At 41.7% G+C, this 24,678-nt stretch overlaps 1 protein-coding gene across 1 annotated transcript in view; it reads right to left on the bottom strand.

Moving 5' to 3' along the window:
- The window catches only part of acbd6 (acyl-CoA binding domain containing 6), a 571,355-nt gene that overhangs the window by 414,596 nt on the left and 132,081 nt on the right, over positions 1-24,678 (bottom strand). The window contains exon 3 of the mRNA XM_038794993.1: positions 2,013-2,149. Within this exon, the coding sequence (XP_038650921.1) occupies positions 2,013-2,149 (137 nt within the window). The remainder of the gene's footprint in view (positions 1-2,012; positions 2,150-24,678) is intronic.

Genomic DNA, 24,678 nt, shown 5'->3' with positions numbered 1-24,678 from the left:
TCATTAATGATCTTGCCCCCCCCACCCCCAGGTCAGAAATGGGGATGTTCCCTGATAATTGTCATGTTTATTACCATGCACAACTCTTCAGGAACCAAAACAGTCCATGTCCACACGCAACAAAACCTGGACAACACGCAGGCTTAGGTTGATAAATTGCAAGTAATATCAAGACAGAATCGAAAGATTATTATTAAAAACCATCTGCCCAACATCATTTAACTAGATCAACCATATAACTATCGTGGCTGCAAAGAGGTCAGAGACTGGGAAATCCGCAGCCTGTAGCTCATCCACTGACTCCACAAAAGCTGTTGCACCACCTACAAGGCACAAGCCAGATGTAGCTCTAACAATAGTCAAGAAACTCAACACTATCCAGGACAAAGCAATCTGTTTGAACAGAACCTCATCCACCACCTTAAGGCATTCACCGTCTCCTCTACTGCTGCATAGTGGCAGCAGTGTGTACAACCCACAACATGCACTGCAGCAACTCATCACAGCAACTCACCAAAGCTTTTTTGACAGCACCATCCAAACCCATTTTCTACACTGCCAAGGAGAAGACGGCATCATCACCTGCAAGTTTCCCCCCAAACTACAAACCATCCTTATTTGGAACTTTACTGCCAGTCCTTCACTGCCATTGGATCGGAGACCTGAAGCTGCCTTCCAACAGCACTGTGAGTGTTCCTACACCAGATGGACTGAAGTGGTTCAAGGCACCAGCTCACAATCACCTTCTCCAATTCAATTAGGGGTGAGCAATAAATGCTGGTTGAGTCAGTGGTGCTCACATTTAATGAAAGAACAGAAGAAATTCTGCTCCCGCCACCTCCAAAGTTGCCATTTGGCTCATTCGGCGTACACTAGAAAGAAAATAATTTAAGCCAATATTCTTTAATTATTTACATGATAATCTTAATTTATCACTTCAACACACTATGACCGTTAGTAATAGCTATCTCATGAGGAACCTTCAGCCTAGTGTTAGCACTCTCAGATTAAACCGATGAGCTACCAGAAGTTGATTTTAATTTCAATATTCCAGCATCTGCAGAGCTTTGCTTTTTAATAAAGGTAGACCAAGTTATGTTTCCTGTTTTCTGCCTGACTTGCTTCAGCAAAAATGATTACAAAACAGAGATTAATTTCATTCCCCAAAGAAAATTACACATGTTGAACTGCTGAAAGAATTAATTTTACAATCTTAGCCTTGATACGAGAGCACAAAGACCAATTTGCCATTTTTGTGCTTATACATCCACATTCTTCAGTTTTCAATTACAATATTTTGCCTGTTCACAAAATAAAACCCTGGAAAGGAGCATTTCCTTATAGTTTCCATTTCTGGTTGTAACTCTGGCAGATCATAGGGTCGACCACAACTACTTGCTGCCATTTACAATGCTATTATTTAGGTTCTGCTGGTCTTCTGAAGTTTGATAATAACGTCCAAGAAAGGTCAGATGGAAAGCATCTTCTGCTATATTTTAAAATAGAAACATTTAGCAAGTATTTCAATGAAACACCTAACAGCACGATGGTTGTGGTTAGCACTGCTTCCTCAGAGTGTCAGGGACCTGGGTTAATTCTGACCTTGGGTGACTGTGTGGAATTTACACTTTCTCCCTGTGTCTGTGTGGGTTTCCTACGGGTGCTCCCCCAGTCTAAAGATGTGCAGGTTAAGTGGATTGGCCATGCACAAATTAACCCTTAGTGTCCAAAGTTGTGGTTAGGTGGGGTTATGGGGATTATGGGGATAGGGCGGGGGAGTGGCCAGGGTGGGGTGGGGTGCTCTTTCGGAGGGTCGTGCAGACTCAATGGACCGAATGGCCTCCTTCCGCACTGTAAGAATTCTATGAAATTGAAAAGAAGATGTCATTGGAGAGAAACTATGACAAGATAATTCCACCTTCAGATCAATGTTTTCCGATCCTTTCCTGACTGGTTTATGCTTCTTTGAATTTAACACTGGCCCAGGTTTCAAAAGACAGCCTCGTTCTTACCAGGTTCTCCTGGTTCCTGGCAGCAACTTTCTGTTCATCTTCATGACCAGCATGTCCTTTCTCAGACCAATCAGATTCTTCACGGTTAACATTCTTCATGTATTTCACCTCTTCAACTGTTCTAATCCTGAACTCCTCTGTAAAATGATAGCAGAATTAGTAAGAAAGGCAATGATGGTTTAAAACAAAGTCACCCCTAGGTCAGTGGAATGGTAATCTATTATCTTATTTTCATGAAATAGCACATTACTGAAAACAACCGATAACAGATTAACAATTTGTAAGTCAACAGATCATTTAGTGCACATTAATAAAGCAAACATTACTAAAAGGGCGACGATGGTGTATTGTTATTGTCACTGGACTAGCAATCCAGACACCTAGGTAATGTTCTGAGGATCTGGGTTCAAATTCCACCACGGTATATGGCAAAATTTGAATTAAATAAATATCAGGAATTAAAAGTCTAACGATGACCATTAAACCACTGTACCATTGTAGATTCTTGTAAAAACCCATTAGGTTCGCTAATGTCCTGTAGGGAAGGAAATCTGCCATTATTTGTCTGGCATCATTGATAACCTTGGTGTAAGTTCAAAAATGCTACGACTAAGTAGCAGAGCTGACAGAACTGCTTTTTTTCCAGTTTGTGACCTGGGAAATTTTAACTTCAAGGTCTCCTTTACAACAAACTAGCCAGCTGAAACAAGCTAAAGCAGTGGACCCAGAACATCTGATGAGTCACATTGGTATAGAGGAGGATGGAGATCCTGGAGAAGCACAGAGCCATTCGAGAGGTGAGAAGCAGGGAGAAGTTTGGTCCAGTGGAGGCTCAAAATATTTTTTAATGTTACATGGAGAAACAGTCCTCTTCTGCCTGGCCACACTAAATAAAGCTGGCTTTGTCTTTGTGGTAGCACGGCCCATTCAAGGGGGCGAGCTCCACTGACCACCTGACCGGTTCGGGGTCAATCACATGGGAGCGCGCAAACATTTTCAAATGGGGAGTCTGCACGGTGTCCTGGGAGCAGGACCCCGGGCAGTGTACTCCAGGGAACTGAAGCGAAAAGTTCCTGCTTGTTTCTCGCCTATTACCATCTCAACCGGGGCATTTCTTGAGACAGTTAATGCATCCGTTTGGCTAGGGTGGACATCCATGTTACCTGGAAGTGGCCTAAAATTCCCTGACTACTGTTTTTAAAAACATGATGTGATATTTCCCAAGGTTTAGGAGATCTGGTTTGCCAGCATCATAGCTTGAATAAAGATCTTTGAAAATGAGGCATGCTGCCTCATTAACTTATTTAAACGAATGTCGTCCCTCCTGGATATGACTGAAAGAGGCAATACCACCTCCGCCCCACCCCCCACACAACCCCCCTTCTTTGAATCTTAAAATTTCCTCCATGCTTATTCATGAACTGCCCTACCTTAGGTATTATGACACAATTTATGGATTATGTCCCTTTCCCTGAGCCAGAGCTCCAAGTTCAAGTCCTAACCCACGACTTGATGACCAAGGAAAGTTCATTCAGAACTTGGTGAAATGGGTTGAGTAACAACTTTTCAATCCTTCCAACATATGCCAATGGCAGGCATTAGCGTGAGTGAGATTCCTGGGCAGCCACGTGATGGAAACAAATTGGAGCCTCCACAATCATTATCCATAGCTCTAGGTTACAACATGCAGGTAAAAATGCCTGTTGCCACAGCAACTTGGATTCCTTAAGGAGCTAGCTGGCTAGATGGCCAGTATCATAGAATTTACAGTGTAGAAGGAGGCCATTCGGCCCATTGAGTCTGCACTGGCTCTTGGAAAGAGCACCCTACTTAAGCCTGCACCTCCACCCCATCCCCGTAACCCAGCAACCCCATCTAACCCAAGGGCAATTTAGCATGGCCAATCCACCTAACCTGCACATCTTTGGACTGTGGGGGGAAATGGGAGCACCAGAGGAAACCCATGCAGACATGGGGAGAACGTGCAGACTCCGCACAGACAGTAACTCAAGTGGGAATCAAACCTGGGACCCTGGCGCTGTGAAGCCATAGTGCTAGCCACTATGCTACCGTGCTGCCAGTATGGATCAGATTAGTCAATAGCATGGGGTGAAAACCCTGTTCCAGCTGGGATGGATTTGGTTCTGGATACATTGCCCTACCCTTTGTGGAGGCAGTGGTACCATGTGTTGGACCTGCCTTTGGAAAGAGAACTCAAGGAAAAGAACAATTACTCTCCTGCCTTTTAGTAATCCTTGAATCGGTGACTACAAAACTCTGATCAGACATTTTACAGGCTAGAGATATTAATGTGTATATGAAACACCGTAACACATTAAACACAACTCAGTGGTAATTTAATTATACACCAACACAAATGTCTGGATAATAAACAAAGTTATCCAGTTTCCTGATTATTGGTGAGATGCGCTTCATTGGTCAGTTTCCTCATTCCAAACAAACTTGTATCAGCATAATGTCATTCGCATGGAGTTAAATCGGCACTCACATTGCTTTTCAAACAGTGTTAGAGCAAAGTCTAGGAAATCCTCACTGCTTTCTTCCCTGGATGATCTATGCTTTTGGAAGTGACTGAAGATGGCTCTGTATTGTTTCCGAACAGATAAACAACAATCGATGTATTCAAATACCATAGTTCTTGTCTTGCAGATGTGTACAAATGAAGATCCAAAAGAAACACACTATCCCATTTGCCTGCCAGTTGTTGCCAGATGCACGAGTATACTCAGCAGGCATGTTTGCAGAGAAAGGAATTGGGTACAAGCAGAAACAATGGATAAATTATTAGCTCAACAGTTCATACAGCTCCCATGTGATTTACAGTGACATGTCATTTACAATTTAAATTAATGGCCCAATCTAATCTAGGATGAAATCTATCCTTTGATCAGTAACCATCATCCAAATCTTCTATAAAATGAAACTATAGAGCCAAAATCTTTTGAGTGTAGAAGGTGGTCAATCAAACTACTGTGACTGCTGAATCTTTGTTAGTGTAATCCAAAACCTATTCCTCTTCTATACTCTCCCCAAAAAGCCCTGTAACGGTCAATGTCTCAAATATTTGTTGGTTATTTTCTTTTAACAAAATGGAATGCTCTCTGCCTTCCCCACTCCCTGTGCTGAAGAACGCCATGCTCCATCAACTCTCTGCGAAAAGAACTTTCTGCTAACCGCCCTCTGACAATGCAAAAAAAAAGAAATTAGATTCGGTGCTAAAGACATTAACGTACTATTTTTCTTTTCCAGCACTGTGACGTTTTTTTACAGAACCTGATGAGCAAAAGTAACTTTCAATAATATTGTTGAGTTAAGTGAGATGCTGTATCTGAACAGTGTAGGTTTTAGTTCAAAACTAGAGTTCAGATGGCTTTGGTCGGAACAAAAAGCTTAGCAGTCAACACCACCCTTTATGTCTCCAGGGTGCTTCTATATTACAGCTGTTTATTTTCAAATAAACATTGTTTAAGAGTCTGACAGCTCATGTAGAATATGGATGTGGCTGGTTGTCTGTACTCTCCTGCTAAATACATTTAGAATGGATTTTATATTGGTTCAGTATTCAGGGAGAGTGGAGTTGTCCCCATAACTGTATGTCCAGCATGATGTGCTTTAGCACCAGGGAGTCCTTTCATCGGCTATCTGTCCTTTCTCGTATATTGAATCTCGACTTTTAGTTCTGATTATATCTCTGAAGTGCCTTGGGATATTTTTGTATGTTATATAAAAGCAAGTTGCTGCTGTTGTACAAATGTGAACACCTCAATTAATGTTGAGCATTCATGAAACACACCCTCTCAAATTACTGTTTTGTATTCTTTTGGTAGTACAGCTGCAAGAATCTCGGAATCAATACAGTGTTTAATTGCTTTATGTATATAAAATGATTTATAGAACTTTCACAAGTAATAAATAATTAATTTTTTTTCAGTTATGCAAAATCAGTTATTCATCTAACAGCTTGGCTCAGAATTTGCATCTGAAGTTAAATTGTGCAATTGCAAACTAAAACTACATTAACAAAAGAATTGAGAAAACATTTGCTTTATCAAGCTTACTCCTTCCACAGCCTGTGTACTTACTATCTGCTCGATCAGACTTTCCCCAATTTAATATCCTAAAGGCAACTAATCAATCATACTTTCAAAACCAAAAATAAATCACTAAATACCATCTCTGAAGATAATCCAGCTCAACCCCAGCATATCAATTCAATATCCCAATCAACATTATTTCATCCCAACCCATTCCACCTACATTAATTTCAACTGTCTCAAGCGGAACACTTGGAACGTCACGTTTCACGACGGCGCGAACCGGGCCCGGGTACGACCGATTCTGACCCCACAGGGGGCTAGCACGGCACTGGAGCGGTTCATGCCGCTCCAGCCTCCTTTCGTGGTGCCAGATGGGCACCGCGCCAACCCGGGGGGGGGGAGAAAGAGGCCAGCCCACCGATTGTTGGGTCCCGATTGCGGGCCAGACCCCATCAGAGACCCCCCCCACAGACAGGCTGCCCCCGACCATTCGCGCAGAGTTCCTGCCGGCAGTGAGCAGGGGGGGAACGCGCCAGGGGGACTGTGTCCCCATCGTGGCCCCGCCGATTACAGCGGCCCGTGACCGGCGCCATGCCAAACGCGCCAGCTGGCTTTTAAAATCGCTGGCTTTCAAAGCAGACCAAGCAGGCCAGCAGCACGGTTCGATTCCCATACCAGCCTCCCCGGACAGGCGCCGGAATGTGGCGACTAGGGGCTTTTCACAGTAACTTCATTGAAGCCTACTTGTGACAATAAGCGATTTTCATTTCATTTCAAATGGCGCCGATTCTCCGCACCTCGGAGAATCGCGCGCCGCCGTCGGGGGGCGGTTGCGGCGATTCTCCGGTCCGGCGCGGGACTCGGAGAATCGCACCAAAAGTACCTTGCTTGTGAAACCTTTACATTACTAATGTCTCAATACAGGATTGGAACCACCAATCTGTTCTTAAGGATCTGTTTACATTGCAACTTTAGAGTTGTTTTGGGATGTTTTCCATTTTGTTGCACTTCTGAAGTTGCAGTGTAACTCTGGGAAAACTTGCATGAGCCAGTGGTGGAAGACTCCTCTGCACAAGGTAATGGTATTGTCATTAGTATAACTTGAGTATATTATTGCATGTACTTTAATATGTCCCAAGGATTTCTCTGGACACTGTAAACGCCTCACTAGCGTTGATTAAATGTGAATGTATGGATGCTCCTGCCTGGAATAGTATAATAACACCCTTTTGTTGCCAGTTGTGTATGTACACATATATCAACGCATACATATACATATCAACGCATACATATACATATCAACGCATACACATACATATCAACGCATACACATACATATCAACGCATACAAATATACATATAAATATGTCTATTTTTCTATTTATATGTATTTATATGTACTTATATTTATATGTATATACATTTATTTTTATATGTATACTTATATGTATTTATATGTAATTATATTTATATGTAATTATATTTATATGTATTTCTATTTATATGTGTTTATATGTATACGTATGTATATATTTAATATATATAGTCAACCCAGGATAAACTGGAAGATAAAAACAAATTACTCCAGATGCTGGAATCTCAAACAAAAACAGAAAATACTGAACACTCTCAGCATGTCTGACAGCATCTCTGTGGAGAGAGAAAAGGGAGCTAATGTTTTGAGTCTGGATGACTCTGTCAAAGCCAGAGAGAACTGGAAAAGGATCAGATTAATACTGTTTATGGTGGGGGGTATGGAGCAGTGGGGCTGGATAGAGGGCCAGCGATAGGTGGAGATTGATAATGATGTCATGGATGGAAAGACATAGGGAATGTAAATAATGGTGATGATAACTAAGAAGGGTGCTGCTAGTGGCACTCTAAGAGATCAGAATGTGTTAATGGCAGAACAAAGGTGAACAGTGTGTCAAAGGATAACCTTGAACAGGCCCAAATGGGATTGAGGGACAATGGTGAAGGAAAAACGGAGCGATGGAAGAGATTAAAATGAATTGAAAAAAATAAAAATGGGTTGAGGCTGGAGGAGAGAGTTCAGTCGGAAGTTGTTGAACTCATTGTTAAGCCCAGAAGGCTGTAATGTGCCTATTTGGAAGGTAAGGTGCTGTACTTCCAGTTTGTACTGCGCCTCACTGGAACATTGCAACAGGCCAAGGAAGAACATATGGACATGAGAGCAGGACCATGTGTTGAAATGGCAAGTGACAGGAAGCTTTCGGTCCAGCTCAGACAGACCGAAGGTGTTCTACATGTGGTCACCCAGTCTGGGTTTAGTCTACATTGGCAACAGTAAATGCAATAGATCAGATTGAAGGAGGTGCATGTGAAGCGCTGCCACACCAAAAGTGTGTTCAGGTCCTTGGACACACCTTCTGGGATTGCACTGGAAGGCGCCATGGGAAGAGGACGAGGTGTTTGGGGTGATGGAGGAATAAACTATTTTCAGTTGGTACTTGACTTTACATGCGGCACTCGGTCTGTTTTGTCCTGTAAAGATGTTACATCTAGCAACGAGGTAGAATTTCAAATTCCCTGGCCGAGAAAATTGAGTTTGAAAAGCGGCCGGCAAACTAGTAGAGGAACTGTGAAGTTTATTTCACTGAAAAAAGTCCAGTCTTTGTGTAAAGGTTGTATGTACATGTCGGTGGCCTGACATTCGAACATGGCTGTGGAGTGTGCCTGGTTTCCACTGCAATTGGGCAAACGCATGTGACAAGCCATTCCATTTGTTAGACAATAAAATGCTTGTACGATGCTTGGGGTGGCATGGTGGCATATGGTGCACTGCTGTCTCACAGCCCAGGAACATGGGTTTGATTCCAATCTTGAGTGACTGTCTGCGAGGAGTTTGCACATTCTGCCCGTCTACGTGGATTTCTTCGGGGCGCTCCAGGTTCCTCCCACAGTTCAAAGATGTGCAGGTTAGGTAGATTGGCCACGCTAAATTATAGCTGTTGTAATTTCTCAAGTGTTGGATAATGGTGAGGAGAGCCTGATTGCATTTGCCTCATGCATACTCGGAGCCAGAGAGTAGGGTTATGCTCAGATAGAATGGATGATTTCATAAATTCTTGTATGGTCACAGTTTCATGATCAAAACCGAACAAAGTTTCCAGTATTCACCTTACCTGCAGTCGGAATGCAGAAATGGGCTTTGATTTTGTCTCTATCAGTAAGACATTAAGAACAGATCAGTGTGATGCCAATTCAATGTCTAGCTGTTTTCCGGTGTAGGCGTGAATACGGAGTTGAGGTTTCAATCAGATCAGCCAAGATCTTATTGAATAGTGGAGCAGGCTTGAGGGGCCGATTGGCCTCCTCCTGCTCCTACTTTGTTGTGTGTAGATTACCATTCCCATCAGCCCAACAAATACATTTTACTTTTCACATGTGGCTGAGTTACCTGTCAGATGATACTGGCAGAACGACTTGTAGAGACCCTTTTTTGCAAGGATATACAACTATATCGCAAAAGGTAATGTATTAAATAGTGGATTTAGAAATCAGAGCACTTTTAGGTATTTAGAATTTAGAACAGTACAGCACAGAACAGGCCCTTCGGCCCTCGATGTTGTGCCGAGCAATGATCACCCTACTGAAACTCACGTATCCACCCTATACCCGTAACCCAACAACTCCCCCTTAACCTTACTTTTTAGGACACTACGGGCAATTTAGCATGGCCAATCCACCTAACCCGCACATCTTTGGACTGTGGGAGGAAACCGGAGCACCCGGAGGAAACCCACGCACACACGGGGAGGACGTGCAGACTCCACACAGATAGTGACCCAGCCGGGAACCGAACCTGGGACCCTGGAAGTGTGAAGCATTGATGCTAACCACTATGCTACCGTGCTGCCACTAGGAGTGGTCAGCTGATAAAGATTGTATTATGAGGCAGCCAGAGTTGGAATTCTTGAAAGATACAGATCACATTTTCTAAGCAATCTTTATGATCAACCCCTCAGGGGTGAGTTTGACAAAGAGCCAAGTGAGAAGCTATCTTTGGTAGCCATGACTACTTAAGGACATAGACAACACAGTGATACAGTGTAGAATATGTCAAGTGATAGTAAGGAAGCCACCAATGGTTTCACTACAACCAGAGAAATGGCCAAGAGCGTGGCAGATACTGCAAAATTTGAAGGACAACAGCTGTTCATTGTGGTCTATTGCTGTTTAAAGTGGGTTAAGGGGTTTCCAATGAATTGAACAACAACTAGCAAAACTCTAGATATTTTGCATAGTTTGTTTATGGGTTTCTTGTGTACTGGAAGACAAACTGTTGGGGGGTTGTACTATGACAATTGTGTAAGAGACAGGATGAATGTGAGAACCTAACCAAGAATAACAAGTGGATTTGATGTGGGCGGCACAGTGGTTAGCACTGCTGTCTCACAGCACTAGGGACCGGGGTTTCATTCCGACCATGGGTCACTGTCAGTCTGGAGTTTGCACGTTCTCCCCGTGTCTGCGTGGGTTTCCTCCGGATGCTCAGGTTTCCTCCCATAGTCCAAAGATGTACAGATTAGATGGATTGGCTATGCTAAATTGGACCTAGTTGGAGTTACGGGGAAAGGGTGGGGGATTGGACATGGGTGGGGTGCTCCTTCACAAGGACTTGATGGACCAAATAGCCTCCTTCTGCACTGTAGGGATTCTACGATATGGCATTGAGCTAAGAGAAACTTCAATCAGAAATTTACACAAGGCAATAATAAGAGCAGTTTTCAATGGCTTGTTTTGGTTCAAAGGGGAATATAGGCAAGTTGTTTAAAAAGGCCATGATGTGGAGATGCCGGCGTTGGACTGGGGTGAGCACAGTAAGAAGTCTTACAACACCAGGTTAAAGCCAACACGTTTGCTTCAAATCACTAGCTTTCGGAGCACTGCTCCTTCCTCAGGTGAAATAAGGCATAAGTAGATAAAGTAAAGATAGGGTAAGTTTATGTTTTTTTCAATCCTAAGAGCTAAATAAATAAACTTTTTTTAAAAATTTAGAGTAGACAATTATTTTTCTTTTCAAATTAAGGGGCAATTTAGTATGACCAATCCACCTAACCAGCGTATCTTTGGGTTGTGGGGGTGAAACCCACGCAGACATGGGGAGAATGTACAAACTCTACACGGACAGTGGCCCAGGGCCGGGATTCGAACCTGGGTCCTCAGCGCCACAATCCCATAAAGAAATAAATGTAACCAATTCTGGGAAGAACAGGATTTCTAAAGAGACAATGAGACAATAGAGATGTCAAAGGGAAAGAACGCATTTAAGGATATGTGAGGATGAGGATATATGATCAATCTTCATGAAACAAAACAAAAAATCTGTTTAACCGGCATTTATTAGGTTGATGTTAAAGATTCAGTAACTTAAAGCTTATCTCTAATATCCTGATCACAGAGTGATATGATACAAATTTGTCCCTGCAATGCCACCACAGCCAGGTATAGGTCAGGAGGATGTTCACAGAGAGGACAATTCTCTCAAGCCACCTTGGCGTGCCTTTGGCAACTGGTTAACCCAAAAAGCAAATTACATTTTCCGTGACTGTGAACAGTATCCTGCCCAGTCCACATTTATCTGTAGCATTCAACATGGCTATTATACTATCCTCCTCCATGCCTCTTCTCCACTGTCCAGTTCAATGGGATTGCTCACCTTTGTTTCCACTATTACCTATGTGATTATAGTCAGGGAATCAATACCATTTTCATTCCAGCATAGTCACTTTTGGAGAGCCCCAAGGTTATCCTCAGCCACTCCTCTTGGTCAGTTACACGTTTCACTTTGGCAGCACTATTCAGAGAGACGGTGTTAGGCTCAGCATGTGCACTGATAACACCCAGATTTACCTCTTCACCATCTCGCCCAATTCATCTACTGTCGTTGTTTATTTGGTACTTGACTGACAAACAATTTTGGTTGCACTGTACCCAATGGAATACATGGACTCTCTAAGTATTTTTGTGCAGCTGCCCATAGGCAGTAAATAAAGGGATCAGCAATGGATAGAAAGCTGGTTAACAGAGAGGAAGCAAAAAGTTGAAATAAATGGGTCTTTTTCTCGTTGGCAGGCAGTAACTAGTGGGGTATCGCAGGGATCTGTGCTAGGACTCTAACTGTTCACATATATTAATGATTTGGACGAGCAAACTAAATGTATTATCTCCAAATTTGCAGATGATAGTTTTTTTTGATAAACAATTTTATTAAGACATTTTGGCACAATAAACAACAATAATATAAAACAGTGTGCAAAAAACAATTGTGATCGTGCAAGAAACCCAGCTCCCCTCCCACAAGGACCAGCCTATCTACCCCCTAACCTACGTTACCTTAACACCCCGCTTGCTGACGATTAATTTTCCACGAAGTCGATAAATGGTTGCCACCTCCGGGCGAACCCATACAGTGACCCTCTCAAAGCGAACTTAATCTTCTCCAGATGATGACAAAGTTGGGTGGGAGGGTGAGCTGTGAGGAGGATGCAGTGACGCGGGATTTGGACAGGCTGAGTGAGTGGGCATCTGCATGGCAGGTGCAGAATAATGTAGATAAATGTGAGGTTATCCGCTTCGGTAGCAAAAAATAGGAAGGCAGATTATTATTTGAACAGGTGTAAATTGAGAGAGGTGGATACTCAGCGATGATGTGGAGATGCCGGCGTTGGACTGGGGTGAGCACAGTAAGAAGTCTTACAACACCAGGTTAAAGTCCAACAGGTTTGATTCAAACACGAGCTTTCGGAGCGCAGCTCCTTCCTCAGGTGAAGGATACTCAGCGAGACCTTGGTGTTCTCGTGAATCAGTCGGTGAAAGTAAGCACGAAGATAGTAAAGAAGGCGAATGGTATGTGTGCAGTTTTGGTGCCCCTTTCTGAGGAACGATGTGCTTGCTAAGGAGGGAGTGCAACAAAGGTTTACCAGGCTGATTCCTGTGCTGGCGCGACTGTCATATGAGGAAAGACTAAGTCGGTTAGGATTATATTCATTGAAGTTTAGAAGAGCGAGAGGGGATCTCATAGAAACATACAAAAATCTAACAGGATTAGACAGGGTAGATGCAGAAAGAATGTTCCTGACAGTGGGGGAGTTCAGAACTAGGGGGTCATAGTTTGAAGATAAGGCGTAAATCTTTTTGGCTGAGATGAGGATAAATTTCTTCACCCAGAGAGCAGTCAATCTGTGGAATTCCTGAGCACAGAAAGAAGTTGTGGCCAAAATGTTGTGTAATTTCAAGAAAAAATTAAATATACTTCTTGGGGCTAAAGGGACCAAGGAATATGGGGAAGGCGGGTCAGGATACTGAACTTGATGATCAGCCATGATGGGAACTTGTGTTGATTCACATCTTAGAGGGACAGTGGCCACAATTCCCTCCAGGTAGACTTTAGGAATTGTCCCATGGAATTCAAGTGTTGATTCCAGATATTAAGCCATATGTTTGTCATACGTGGGCTGAATGGGCTTCCTCTGCGTCTTAACAATTCTGTGATGCTATCAGATCCAAAGGTATTTGTTAGTTGAGCAAAATCAAAGTGATAGAATGTATCAACATTCACACTTCACGCTGCGTGATTTGACTCCCACTGACTATTTTAACCAGGCTTTACTATTTCCTCAAAAAAAAATTTTTTTTCAACACCTAAAACCACAGTCATTTAAAGGTGTCATAAGTTTATCCGTAAACTGAAATACCATGATGTCTTAGCATAACAAAGGTGCACAATAATTGGATTGGAGTTCGAAGACCAAATACCTATTTGTTCTCCAGAGATGTGTAATTTAGTATCGGGAAGGAAGTTTTTTCATCTTGACTGATGTTTTAAAAACCTTTAAGCCTAAAGATCAGTTGTCAAATGTTGCATGAGACAGGACAGGTTTGCCTTTGGCCAGTCACCAGATACTGAGACAATGAAATTCTTTCAGAGGTACAGTATTTCAAAGCCAATTACTAAGTTGTCCATCTAATGTAATAGATTTAAAGAAAGAGAATCTCTCCTTGTTTATCACAGGACTAAAACTGGTCTGATCAAAGTCAATACAATGCTACGTAATCTTTTGGTTTCATATTTCATGATGTTATTTATATGAGTCTTATATAAAATCAAAATGTAGGCTCCAATTTTTTTTAAAGTCATCAGCAAATTAGTATTTTCAACTTCACAATCAATGTTGCACTTGGTGTTAAATGCCAATTACCAACGCCTGAGTTGTTTAGCACAAAAGCAAAATAGTAGACCTGCAGATTTTGGAAATCTGAGAAAAAAAAGATAATGCTGAACAATGTCAGCAAGTTGGACAGCATTTGTAGAAAGAAACAAAATTTTGTTCTGATAAAGAGGTGCTGACCTGAAATGTTAACCCTGTGTCTGCACAGATGCTGTCTGAGGTGCTGAATGTTTCCAGCATTTTCTGTTTTTAATTCTTGAGCTGTTTGGGTAAACGTTTTTCTTGACTTCAGGAAATTGCCAGTTAAAGAGTGTGTATGGTTTGACTTTTGGCTTTTTCCAGGTACCCAACAGGGACTCTCTTAATTTTAATGTGCTCTGTCATCCTCTCCTTGCCAGTTGTGGTAGCCAATACTTACCTTGCCCCATGCTTATGGCGTGTTGCCCCTCAAGCTATATAACTAACTGTGACTCTAATGGAGAGATATGTCTATGATCCTTTGTGGACTATGGCTCTTACTTAACTGTGCTTCCAGTACATTTACTCCTGAAACACTGGGCCGTTCAATTTGAATAATATGTTTGTAAAGAGTCAAAATGAAGAATGTCTGTTTGAGACACAGTACATCAATATAAGCTGGTACTGCCATACCACATTTGTTGAGATTCTATTCCACTAAACTGGGAACAAGAATATAGAGGTGTTTATACTGGATTTCCTGGACAGATCTTAGGGAGCTGTTTTATGGTATCAAAAACATGCTTTAAATAAGTGTATTAGTCTGGACTAATGAATTAAAACAATACTCTCTCTAATGACTGTAAGGAATTTGGATGATCTCAATCTGTTTATTATTTACTAATAAACATAGACCAAAGTACAAAGCTGCCCTATTTGGCACTAATAAACTCAGCACTTCCTGAAGTCGCAGATTTAAACGGGATCCAGAAAATGGAAATACCACTTGTGTATTTGGATGTCCTCTTCTGAGGCTGAGGACATTGAAAAACATTTGGGTGTTCATTCTGTATTGTATCTGAACGAGTATTTAGAGGGAGGAAAAAAATAGTCCCCTATTCAACTTAATAGGCACACATACTCTACAAAAAAATATCCAACTGTAGAACACTGTTTGCTTGTAGGAAAACCTACATTATTCCACATCAAGAGTCCTTCACTTTGGTAAAGTCACTGAAAACTATGCGGCGAGGGAGACATAGCCTAACAAGTGTCCCTTCCCAAATGGAATATGTAAGATTTTGCAGCCTTACAAAAATTAGCAGTAGTGTGTAACAAACTAGGGAAAATCTCTTGGTTTTAAAGTGGATTCTTTTTTGGCTTCATTTAATTCCCCCAACCCCACCTGAACATTTTGCTTTCTCCATCTGAAATGGCAGCTGAATTTGAAGCTTCACATAAACCGTTCTCAACCAGTGGTGGTTCATCGTCAGAAAACAGGTTTATTCCATCACTAACATAAATGTATTAGTCATTTTGAATTGGGAAGCCAATGAACATAGACTGCACAGTAATTTAAAGAAATGCAATTATATTGAATCAGGAGGCAGTGGCATGATTTAATAAAATCCTGAAATGAAAAAAGATTTTGTCTATTGTCATGATTTTTCCCCCCTGATACTTTATATTCCAAAAAAGAAATAACAGTTTTGGGAGTTTTTTTTATACCATTAAAGCAGTAATTGGTAAAAAGATCTGATTTATTTACATGGTCTGATTGGCGTAATTAAATAGCACTTGGGCAAACTATCAATTTGCTAGAATATTTTATAGTTGTCACTAAAAGCAGACCCTGCCAGTTTTGCTTCATTTCACATGGTTGCCCAGTCTAAGCGTTGAAGTGACGATAGCTGGCCAACTGTTTAATTACTTGAATTTTTTAATCAGCTGTTCACATTCAGCTGGTTTGTTTTAAAGTATTTATTTCTGAATATTGAGGGTCATCTCCAAGTTGTTTGATAGTATTACTCAATATTTTCTTCACTATCCTTTTCTCCTCATACTTGCTCTGTTGTTCTCAAATTGCTTGCTGCCCCTGCGTGGATGAAATACTCAAAGTTGTTAAGCGTCTGTAGGCTGTGTGACGGCGGATCACTTCACAACGAAGACCAGTTAATACACGCACACTTTTCCATCAGTAACAAAGACCAAAAGCCGTGCATTTATTTCATATTGCCTTCCTTAGCCAGGGCATTGTGGTCACTAATAGAGCTTGACTGCCAATAGTTGACTGCACAAACTCGGGATCACATGGCGGATAGGTTGGAGTGGTTGGGTGGAATGGCTTGTATATCCAGTGTAATTAAACTGCAACTTTCCTAATCTAAAGTGTGTAGCATGGGTTCAGGCAGGGTGTTTTATTTAGTCATCCTATATCACACACTAGTCTATTTTCTTTCCATCTCTCAAGACTTATGTGGTACAAAATTTGCTGCACATGACCGGGATTTGATTTTTTTTAAGCTGAATTGTGCCTTGAATATCTGCATGGTGCATTTCTATACACAATAGTTGGAAGTGCTACGGCATGGCTGATGGTAAATGCCAAGCTTCCCAAATCCCAAAAGTTAAAATTGAAACAGCTACCAAAATGGCTTCTGCAATTCGTATGAGGAGGTTGCGCAATCTGGAAATGATGACCTCGACAGCTTGCAATGATTTTATAGTGAAGTAATTGTTTATTAAGAAGTAAAGAAAAAATTAGAATTACACTTAAACACAAAAATGGCTTCTCACAATTCACAGTACTTTAAAACAGTTCTAAAAGATTTTAACTAGCCTCAGGACTAACCTTCTCCATTTCTGTTCAGCAGCTCCATAGAGATTTTAAAATATACCAAATTCAAGCATAGTTTACCACACAGTGCCTTGATTTACTCTTGGGGTGTCCTCTTGAGGCTGACAGCAGTTGTTTCTTCAGATCTGGCTTTGTTCACATTGGTTTCTGGGAGTTCTGACCAGCTATCCCTGCTGTCTGCTAGGAGATTGTGTTTGATATTTTTTGTCTCTTTTGAAAGTATTAATTCTTGTTGGGTACTTGTTCCTGCCAGCTCCACCCAAGTTGTCAGTCATGTTATAGTTCAGACAAAGAATGTCAGCAGACTGGCTAAACACTGTCAACCTTGGTTCTATCTGTATTGTCCAACAGGAGCTCTGGTTAATGATTAAGAATCATTGCAAGCTGTCGAGGTCATCATTTCCAGATTGCGCAACCTCTCCTCATACGAATTGCAGAAGCCATTTGGTAGCTGTTTCAATTTTAACTTTTGGGATTTGGGAAGCTTGGCATTTACCATCAGCCATGCCGTAGCACTTCCAACTATTGTGTATAGAAATGCACCATGCAGATATTCAAAGCACAACTGGTTAATGGTTAATGATTAAGAATCACTTTTGGAGTTGCGTTTTCCTTTCTCTAACCTAGGCACTGTGGCATATTTGCTGCTCCATAGTAGATGGGTTAGCTCTGTGTAGATCAAGGCACTTCCCAACCATGTGGCTTCACACCATAGCAAGCAGCTTATATACAGAACCTGAGTTCTTCCCACTTCACACTTGGGGCGGCATGGTGACACAGTGGTTGGCACTGCTGCTTACAGCGTCAGGGACACGGCTTCAATTCCCACCTTGGGTGACTATCTGTGTGGAGTTTGTACATTCTCCCCCATGTCTGCGTGGGTTTTCTCCAGGGGCTCCGGTTTCCTCTCTCAGTCCAAAGATGAATTGGACATGCTAAATCACCCCTTCGGGTGAAGTTACACGGCGATGGATTGGGCCTAGATCGGGTGGTCTTTCAAAACGTCTGTGCAGATTTGATGGGCCAAATAGCCTCTTTCTGTACTGTAGGGATTCTTTGAATTTAGGAATTGCATGACCCGTAAACAATGTTCCATTGGGCAATTCTACAGCATAAAACATCATTCTGAAGAAAATATTTTCACCTTTTGTTACTTTTTTGGAAAAAACATCAGTAACTTGCTGTGCGGTCTATTTCTGTAACTACCAGAAACTCTGTAAAGCAACTAATAACTCAAAATCTCTCCCTGACAATAATCTGAGACTGTGCCAGACTGTTTTCAACCAGTGCGTCCTATTTGACCAGGGAATTAACTTCAACCCCATATCTTCTCCTTCTTCTATCTCTGTAATAAAGCCCATCTCCACATCCACCTCGACTCATCTTCTGCTGAAACCCTTACCTTTGTTTTCTATCACTAAATTTGAATATTCCAATACTTTCATGCACTTTCCATCATCCAACTTTTGAGCTTCAGCTGCCCAGATCCCAATTTGCACCACGTCCCATTCATCCATTACTCCTGTGTTCATGGTTATGCATTGGCTCCAAGTTTGGCAGCAGTTTTATTTTAAGATTCTCATTCTCTTCTTCAAATCTCTTCGTAGTCTCACCCCACCCTACCTCTGCAACCTTCTCCAGGCCTGCACCATTGCATGATATCTGCAATCCTCCAATTTTAACCTCTTCCAGATCCTAATTTTTTTCACACCATTATTGCAACTATGCATTCAGCTGTCTTGGGCCCAAAACTATGGAAATCACTCCCTAATCCTCCTGTCCCCTCACACCCTCTAACTCTGCTTTTAAATCGTTCCTAAAAACTTAACCCAATGTCCAAGCTTTTGGTCACCTCCCTTAATATCCCCTTTTGTGTCTTCAGTGCCAGATTTTGCTTGGTGATGTCCCAGTGAAGCATATTGGGATTTTTTTTTTAAAAACTGCATTTATATACTACTTTTAAAAATTTGTAAATATATCTACTAGTTTTAGCCAAAAGTGTAACAGCCTAATAGTTATCACTTGAGTAATCAGAAGGGGATAGATTTCCAATACAGTGCACTGTATAAACATTATACTATAGATAAAGTCAACTGTTAGTTTACATGCCACATATATGGAGTACACATTAAAATTTATTAGTGACTTGGTTTACATACGGAAACAATATGTTTCCTTTGAGTGACAGATGGAAGTGCAGAGAAAGTCCAGAGTCAAAAATAATACAAGAGAAGGTTGCCTCAACAAATGCATCCCATATTCAGATGACATTTGAATGGACGCGGAAATATTATCAGCTTAATTAAAACATGCTAAATAAAATAGTTTTCATCAACAAACAGAAAAAAACAAGAGCCCCTTTAAGACATCTATCCTCACGCACATTATCTTGACCTTGTGAAGAAACTTGACAATTTAGCTTCTTCATGCTTTACTGTTTCAACAGGATTCTCTTGAGAATAATTAGGATTGATATCACACAACAAATGATTGGCAATTCAAACGGTCTTCATGATAGGTGATAAAAGCAGTTAGCTGCCTTCTCCGGAAGGCTGAGCGAGATGGGCCAAATGACTGCTTTTGTTTCTTTCGTATTGCAATCTAATCACAACAGAATTGAGCCTAGATTACTCTTATTCTGGAACGAAGTCATTTTCTTCAAATGGACCAGTGGGAATAACACATAGCTTTGCAGCAAGCAGCCAGTTTGGTCACAAGAAGTAAGAGATTTCCTTTTACTAGTTTGCTGCAAGCTAGAGTAGTTCTGCAAAATCTGGAAAGCTCAAAACTCATTTATTTTTTTATAAATTTAGAGTACCCAATTAATTTTTTCCTGTTAAGGGGCAATTTAGCGTGGCCAATCCACTTAGCCTGCACATCTTTGGATTTTGGGAGCGAAACCCACGCAAACACGGGGAGAATGCGCAAACACCACACGGACAGTGACCCAGAGCCGGGATCAAACCTGGGACCTCGGCACCATGAAGCAGCAGGGCTAACCCACTGCGCCCACCATGCTGCCCACGAAACTCATTTTCTAAGTTAGTTCACTGTGATAATATTAACAGATGTTAATGATTTGATTTATTGTCACGTGTACCGTGAAAAGTATTGTTCTGCCTACAGTCCAGACAGATCGTTCCGTACATGAAAAGAAACATAGGACATACATAAATACACAATGTAAATTCATAGACACAGGCATCAGGTGGAGCATACAGAGTGTAGTACCATTGTGGAGAAGGCGTGTGAAGAGTTCAGTCCATAAGAGGGTCATAAAAGGGTCATTCAGGAGTCTGGTAACAGCAGGGATGAAGCTATTTTTGAACCTATTAGTACGAGTTCTCAGACTTCGTATCTTCTGCCTGATGGAAGAAGTTGGAAGGGAGAATAACCCGGGTGGGAAGGGTCTTTGATTATGCTGCCCGCTTTCCCAAGGCAGCGGGAGGTGTAGATAGAGTCTACAAAGGGCAGTTTTGCGTGATGGACTGGGCTGTGTTCATGGTCTTGAGCAGAGCAGTTGCCATACCAGGCTGTGATGCAGCCAGCTTGGATGCTTTCTATGGTACATCTGTAAAAATTGGTAAGAGTTCATGTGGACATGCTGAATTTCCTTAGTTTCCTGAGAAGTATAGGTGCTGTTGTGCTTTCTTGGTCGTAGCATCGACATGGGTGGACTAGGACAGATTGTTGGTGATGTGCACACCTAGGAATTTGAAGCTGTCAACCATCTCCACCTCGGCACCATTCATGCAGACAGAAACGTGTACGATACTTTGCTTCCTGAAGTCAATGGCCAGCTCCTTAGTTTTGCTGATATTAAGGGAGAGATTGTTGTTACACCACGCCACTAGGTTCCCTTATCTCCCTCCCTGTACTCTGACTCATCGTTTTTCAAGATCTGAACCACTATGGTCGTGTCATCAGCAAATGCGAGCATTTAGAAGGGAAAATAACATGAAGCAAAACAAAGCGGTGGAGCTGCATGCCGAGACTTGCAAAGTGTTTCATTGTGGCAGAGAATGTTGAGCTGCAAGGTTTAGGTAGCTTCAATTTAAACTGCAGACTTAAATTTCTCCTATGCAAAAATAGAATTCTTAGAATTGTTGCCCAAATTTCCTTAAAACTAGCAATCTTGGTGTACCTTTCTGTACTTAACTGCCTTTTGGGAGAATTAGCAGATTGTTTGAGAATTTAGCCTATCCAGCTACATGCTCAGAGAGTTGTGCCAAATGTCAAGAATAATAAGTTCAGATGGACCGACAGTGATTTTAAGCATAAAGTTAATCTCCAGTCAGCCGGCATTGGATGAAAATATGTCAGGAACTCGAGGATAGAGCTTTTAATATTTTTATTATTTTCTGGCTTTTTTCAATCTGAAGAGTTGTATCTGATCAGATTATTGATCTGATTGACCTTGTAGGAAAGTATTTGGAAATTATTTTTTAAAATGAAAATTACATAAGGGTTCAAAAATGAGGACGGATTAGTGACATGAAAAGCTGCACGCCCCAAACCACGGAAAAAACATTTCTTCTTGTTTTTTATTTTCTGAAGCTATTTCTGCAGTAATGCAGTTGTACCCAAACATTTTGTTGCAATGTCATGTGTTAATAAAAATGTTCTGCTGTATCACCTTCAATTTCATACTTTCTTTCTTGAACAACAATGTACATTTGTGTAGCACCTTTACTTTATTAAAGCATCCCTCACAGGGGTGTTACCAAACAAAATCTGATTCCCGAACCACACAGGCTGTCAGAAAAACTTGATCTGAGCGGTAATGTCTGAAACGAGGAGCAAGGTGGAAAGAGGAGGAGAGGTTTAGGGACAGAAATCCAGGATTTAGGTCCTTTGCAGCTGGAAGCACTGCCCGCAATGATGGAATGAGGAAGGCCAGGGATGCAGAAGAGGGCAGGGAGTTAGCGGAGGACAGAGATCTCCAGGCCATTGGGCTGGAGACAGAAAGGATGATTTGAAAACAAGGATGAGAATTTTATTATTGCCAGACAAGGATACCTTGACCACAGGGGTAATTGTTGAATGGAACTTGGTGCAATTTACAACATAAACAACAGTGGTAATGGCAACTTTTAATTTTTGCTGCAACTAGAATATGCAGAATCACTCATGCTATCGAGAAAAAATGACCCAAGTTGAAGAGAAAACCCCAGAAAATGCTGAAAATCCTCAGTCGATGAGGCAGCATTTCTGAAGAGAAAATGTGAAGGGAAATCTGTGACGTGTTTATGTTGAAAGTTAATGACCAAGTTCTGATGAAGGTCATCAACCTTAAACATTAACTCTGTTGCTCTCTGCATACACTGCCTGACCAGCTGTGGTTTTCCAGCACTAAGCACTAATCCAAATAGCTGAAATCAGAATGTCCTCATATGATTAATCATACACATGAACCTACATCACAAAATATAAAGGGTCTTTTTTTTTTAGGTAAAAACAGGTAAACACATCAGAAGAAACTATTCAAAATCTGAGAAGTATTTCACAGTACCTGCTGTCGTTTCAAAATAATATTTTTTGTAAAGTCTTGCATCTCTGTACCAATGTGCGCACTGTAAGCTCCCACAAACTGCAATGTGATAATGATCAGATAATCTGTTTCTGTGATGCTGATTGCAGGACAAATATTGGCCAGGACAAGGGGAACCACCCCCTGCTCTTCCAAATAGTTGCATGAGATCTTTTATGTCCACTTGAAAGAGCAGGATGAATTTAGGTTTGTTGTCTCATCCAAAAGTCAGCAATGATGCAGCGGAGCACAAACCTGCTGTCCTTACTCAAGATGACGCTTGTGTTATGTACTCTGGGATAGCTCAGGCTGCAACCTGATGCAGCTTTGACCAAAAGATATTCCAGACTTTGAAGTAAGTTTAATGTGATTTATTGAACCATTAGCGCAGTTCTCTATGAGTTGACTCTCCTGCTAATCTTGCTATAGTAACTCAGTCTAACTAACCAGTCTGCTCTAAGCCACGTGGTGGGTGTGATGCTTCTGATCTGCCCCTGTCCTACTCTCTACGTGTCTGTCTGTGGAAAGAGACAGAGCATGTGCGCCCTGTCCTTATATATGGGTTGTGTAATGCCCCCTTGAGCTAGTGTCAACTCTGGGTGCCTTGACTGCCCATTGGTCGTATCCGATTCTATGTGTTCATTAGCTATATGTCTGCATGTCATGCGTCTCTGGTGCTCCCTCTAGTGTTTACTTAGTTGTAGTGCATTTACATTAACCCCTTGTGTATTTACAGTGATGCATATCACCACAGACACCATTCAATGCTCACACTCCACCAGTATCCTCACTTTTGCCTTCCAGGCAGTCAGCCAACCTGCTCACCCTGCTGCTGCACACAACGAGGCACAGCAGTCTGAAGCCAGGCCCATAAGTTCCAGCATTGCTAGAGGTCGTTCTGCAAGGACACCTCTCCAGTTTTGCCCAGCCACAGTCAATAGCCTTCACTAGCCATGCTGTAATTACTGGGCAGCACTACATAGGATATCCAGGACTAACAACGGCACAAAGGGAATTTACACCAATGAATAGTTCAGTTTTGTATGGAATATTGTTGAGCAAAGTGGCTAAATGGGTGTTCACCAAAAGGACCTCTGAGCATGGTGGCCATTAATAGACCTGAACCTGGTGGCTGCAGAACATTTCCTTGTTAACATGTAGAGCCTCCAAAGCCACACATATGTAGTTGATGACACCAGGCACCTTTGGGAATCCCACCAGACAAGCAAATCAACATGCTCTCTTCTGTTTCTCTTTCAGCAATAAGATGACATTTAGGTCCCTCTCCTATATAGGGCATCTGTCACCTCCCAAAGTTTAGTGATGGGCAGCAAACTATGTTTCTTGTTCCTGCCTGGAAGGATCTGCTGGCACAATAATTTAGGGTGATGGTGACCTTCACGACCACTGATGCTATACTCACCCTGCTATAAGACTGGAGGTCAGGATGTAGAAAGAAGGTGTCACAGTTCTGTCACCACCTCCTTGGTTAAACACAGTTACCGCTTACACTACTCTAAGGTGGATGGGTACAACTTTCTATGAAGTGCTTCCCGCTATTCGCCTAACTTTCCCTCTCGGGTGTACAAGACATACTGTAGCCCAAGAGGGACTGAAAGTATAACTTCTATTACTGATCGGACTTTCTCCTGACAGACCTTTAATTTTTCTGACTTCCTTATCATGATCCACCGCCATTTTCTTGAAAATCCTGTAAATTAGCAAAACCCCTCCAATAACCCAGAACACAGTAATTCCACTAAATTTATACCAGTAAAAGAACCTGACCAGAAAGCTGGTTAGTCCTTTAGATAGAAGCTGAAATCTCTCCGACAACTGTCTCATGTGGTACAAAATGGAAGATCGTTTGAAAAAAATTGGTAATAGAAGTTGTTTGATGTCACGATTTGCCAACTCTACATGCTATCAGTCAGAGCACTCTCACTGGAAGTGTGGGAAGCATCCCAACCAATAGTGTATGGGCATGGTAGCAGAACCCTACTGACTCCAATTTCATGATCAATATGTTTTGGAACCTACAAAGGATTTAGAGATGAGTAATGAAGCA

This window comes from Scyliorhinus canicula, chromosome 4 (assembly GCF_902713615.1).
Source record: "Scyliorhinus canicula chromosome 4, sScyCan1.1, whole genome shotgun sequence".
NCBI lineage: Eukaryota > Metazoa > Chordata > Chondrichthyes > Carcharhiniformes > Scyliorhinidae > Scyliorhinus > Scyliorhinus canicula.
Note: the sequence above shows the minus strand (reverse complement) of the source record. Positions and strands in the feature narration are given on the sequence as shown.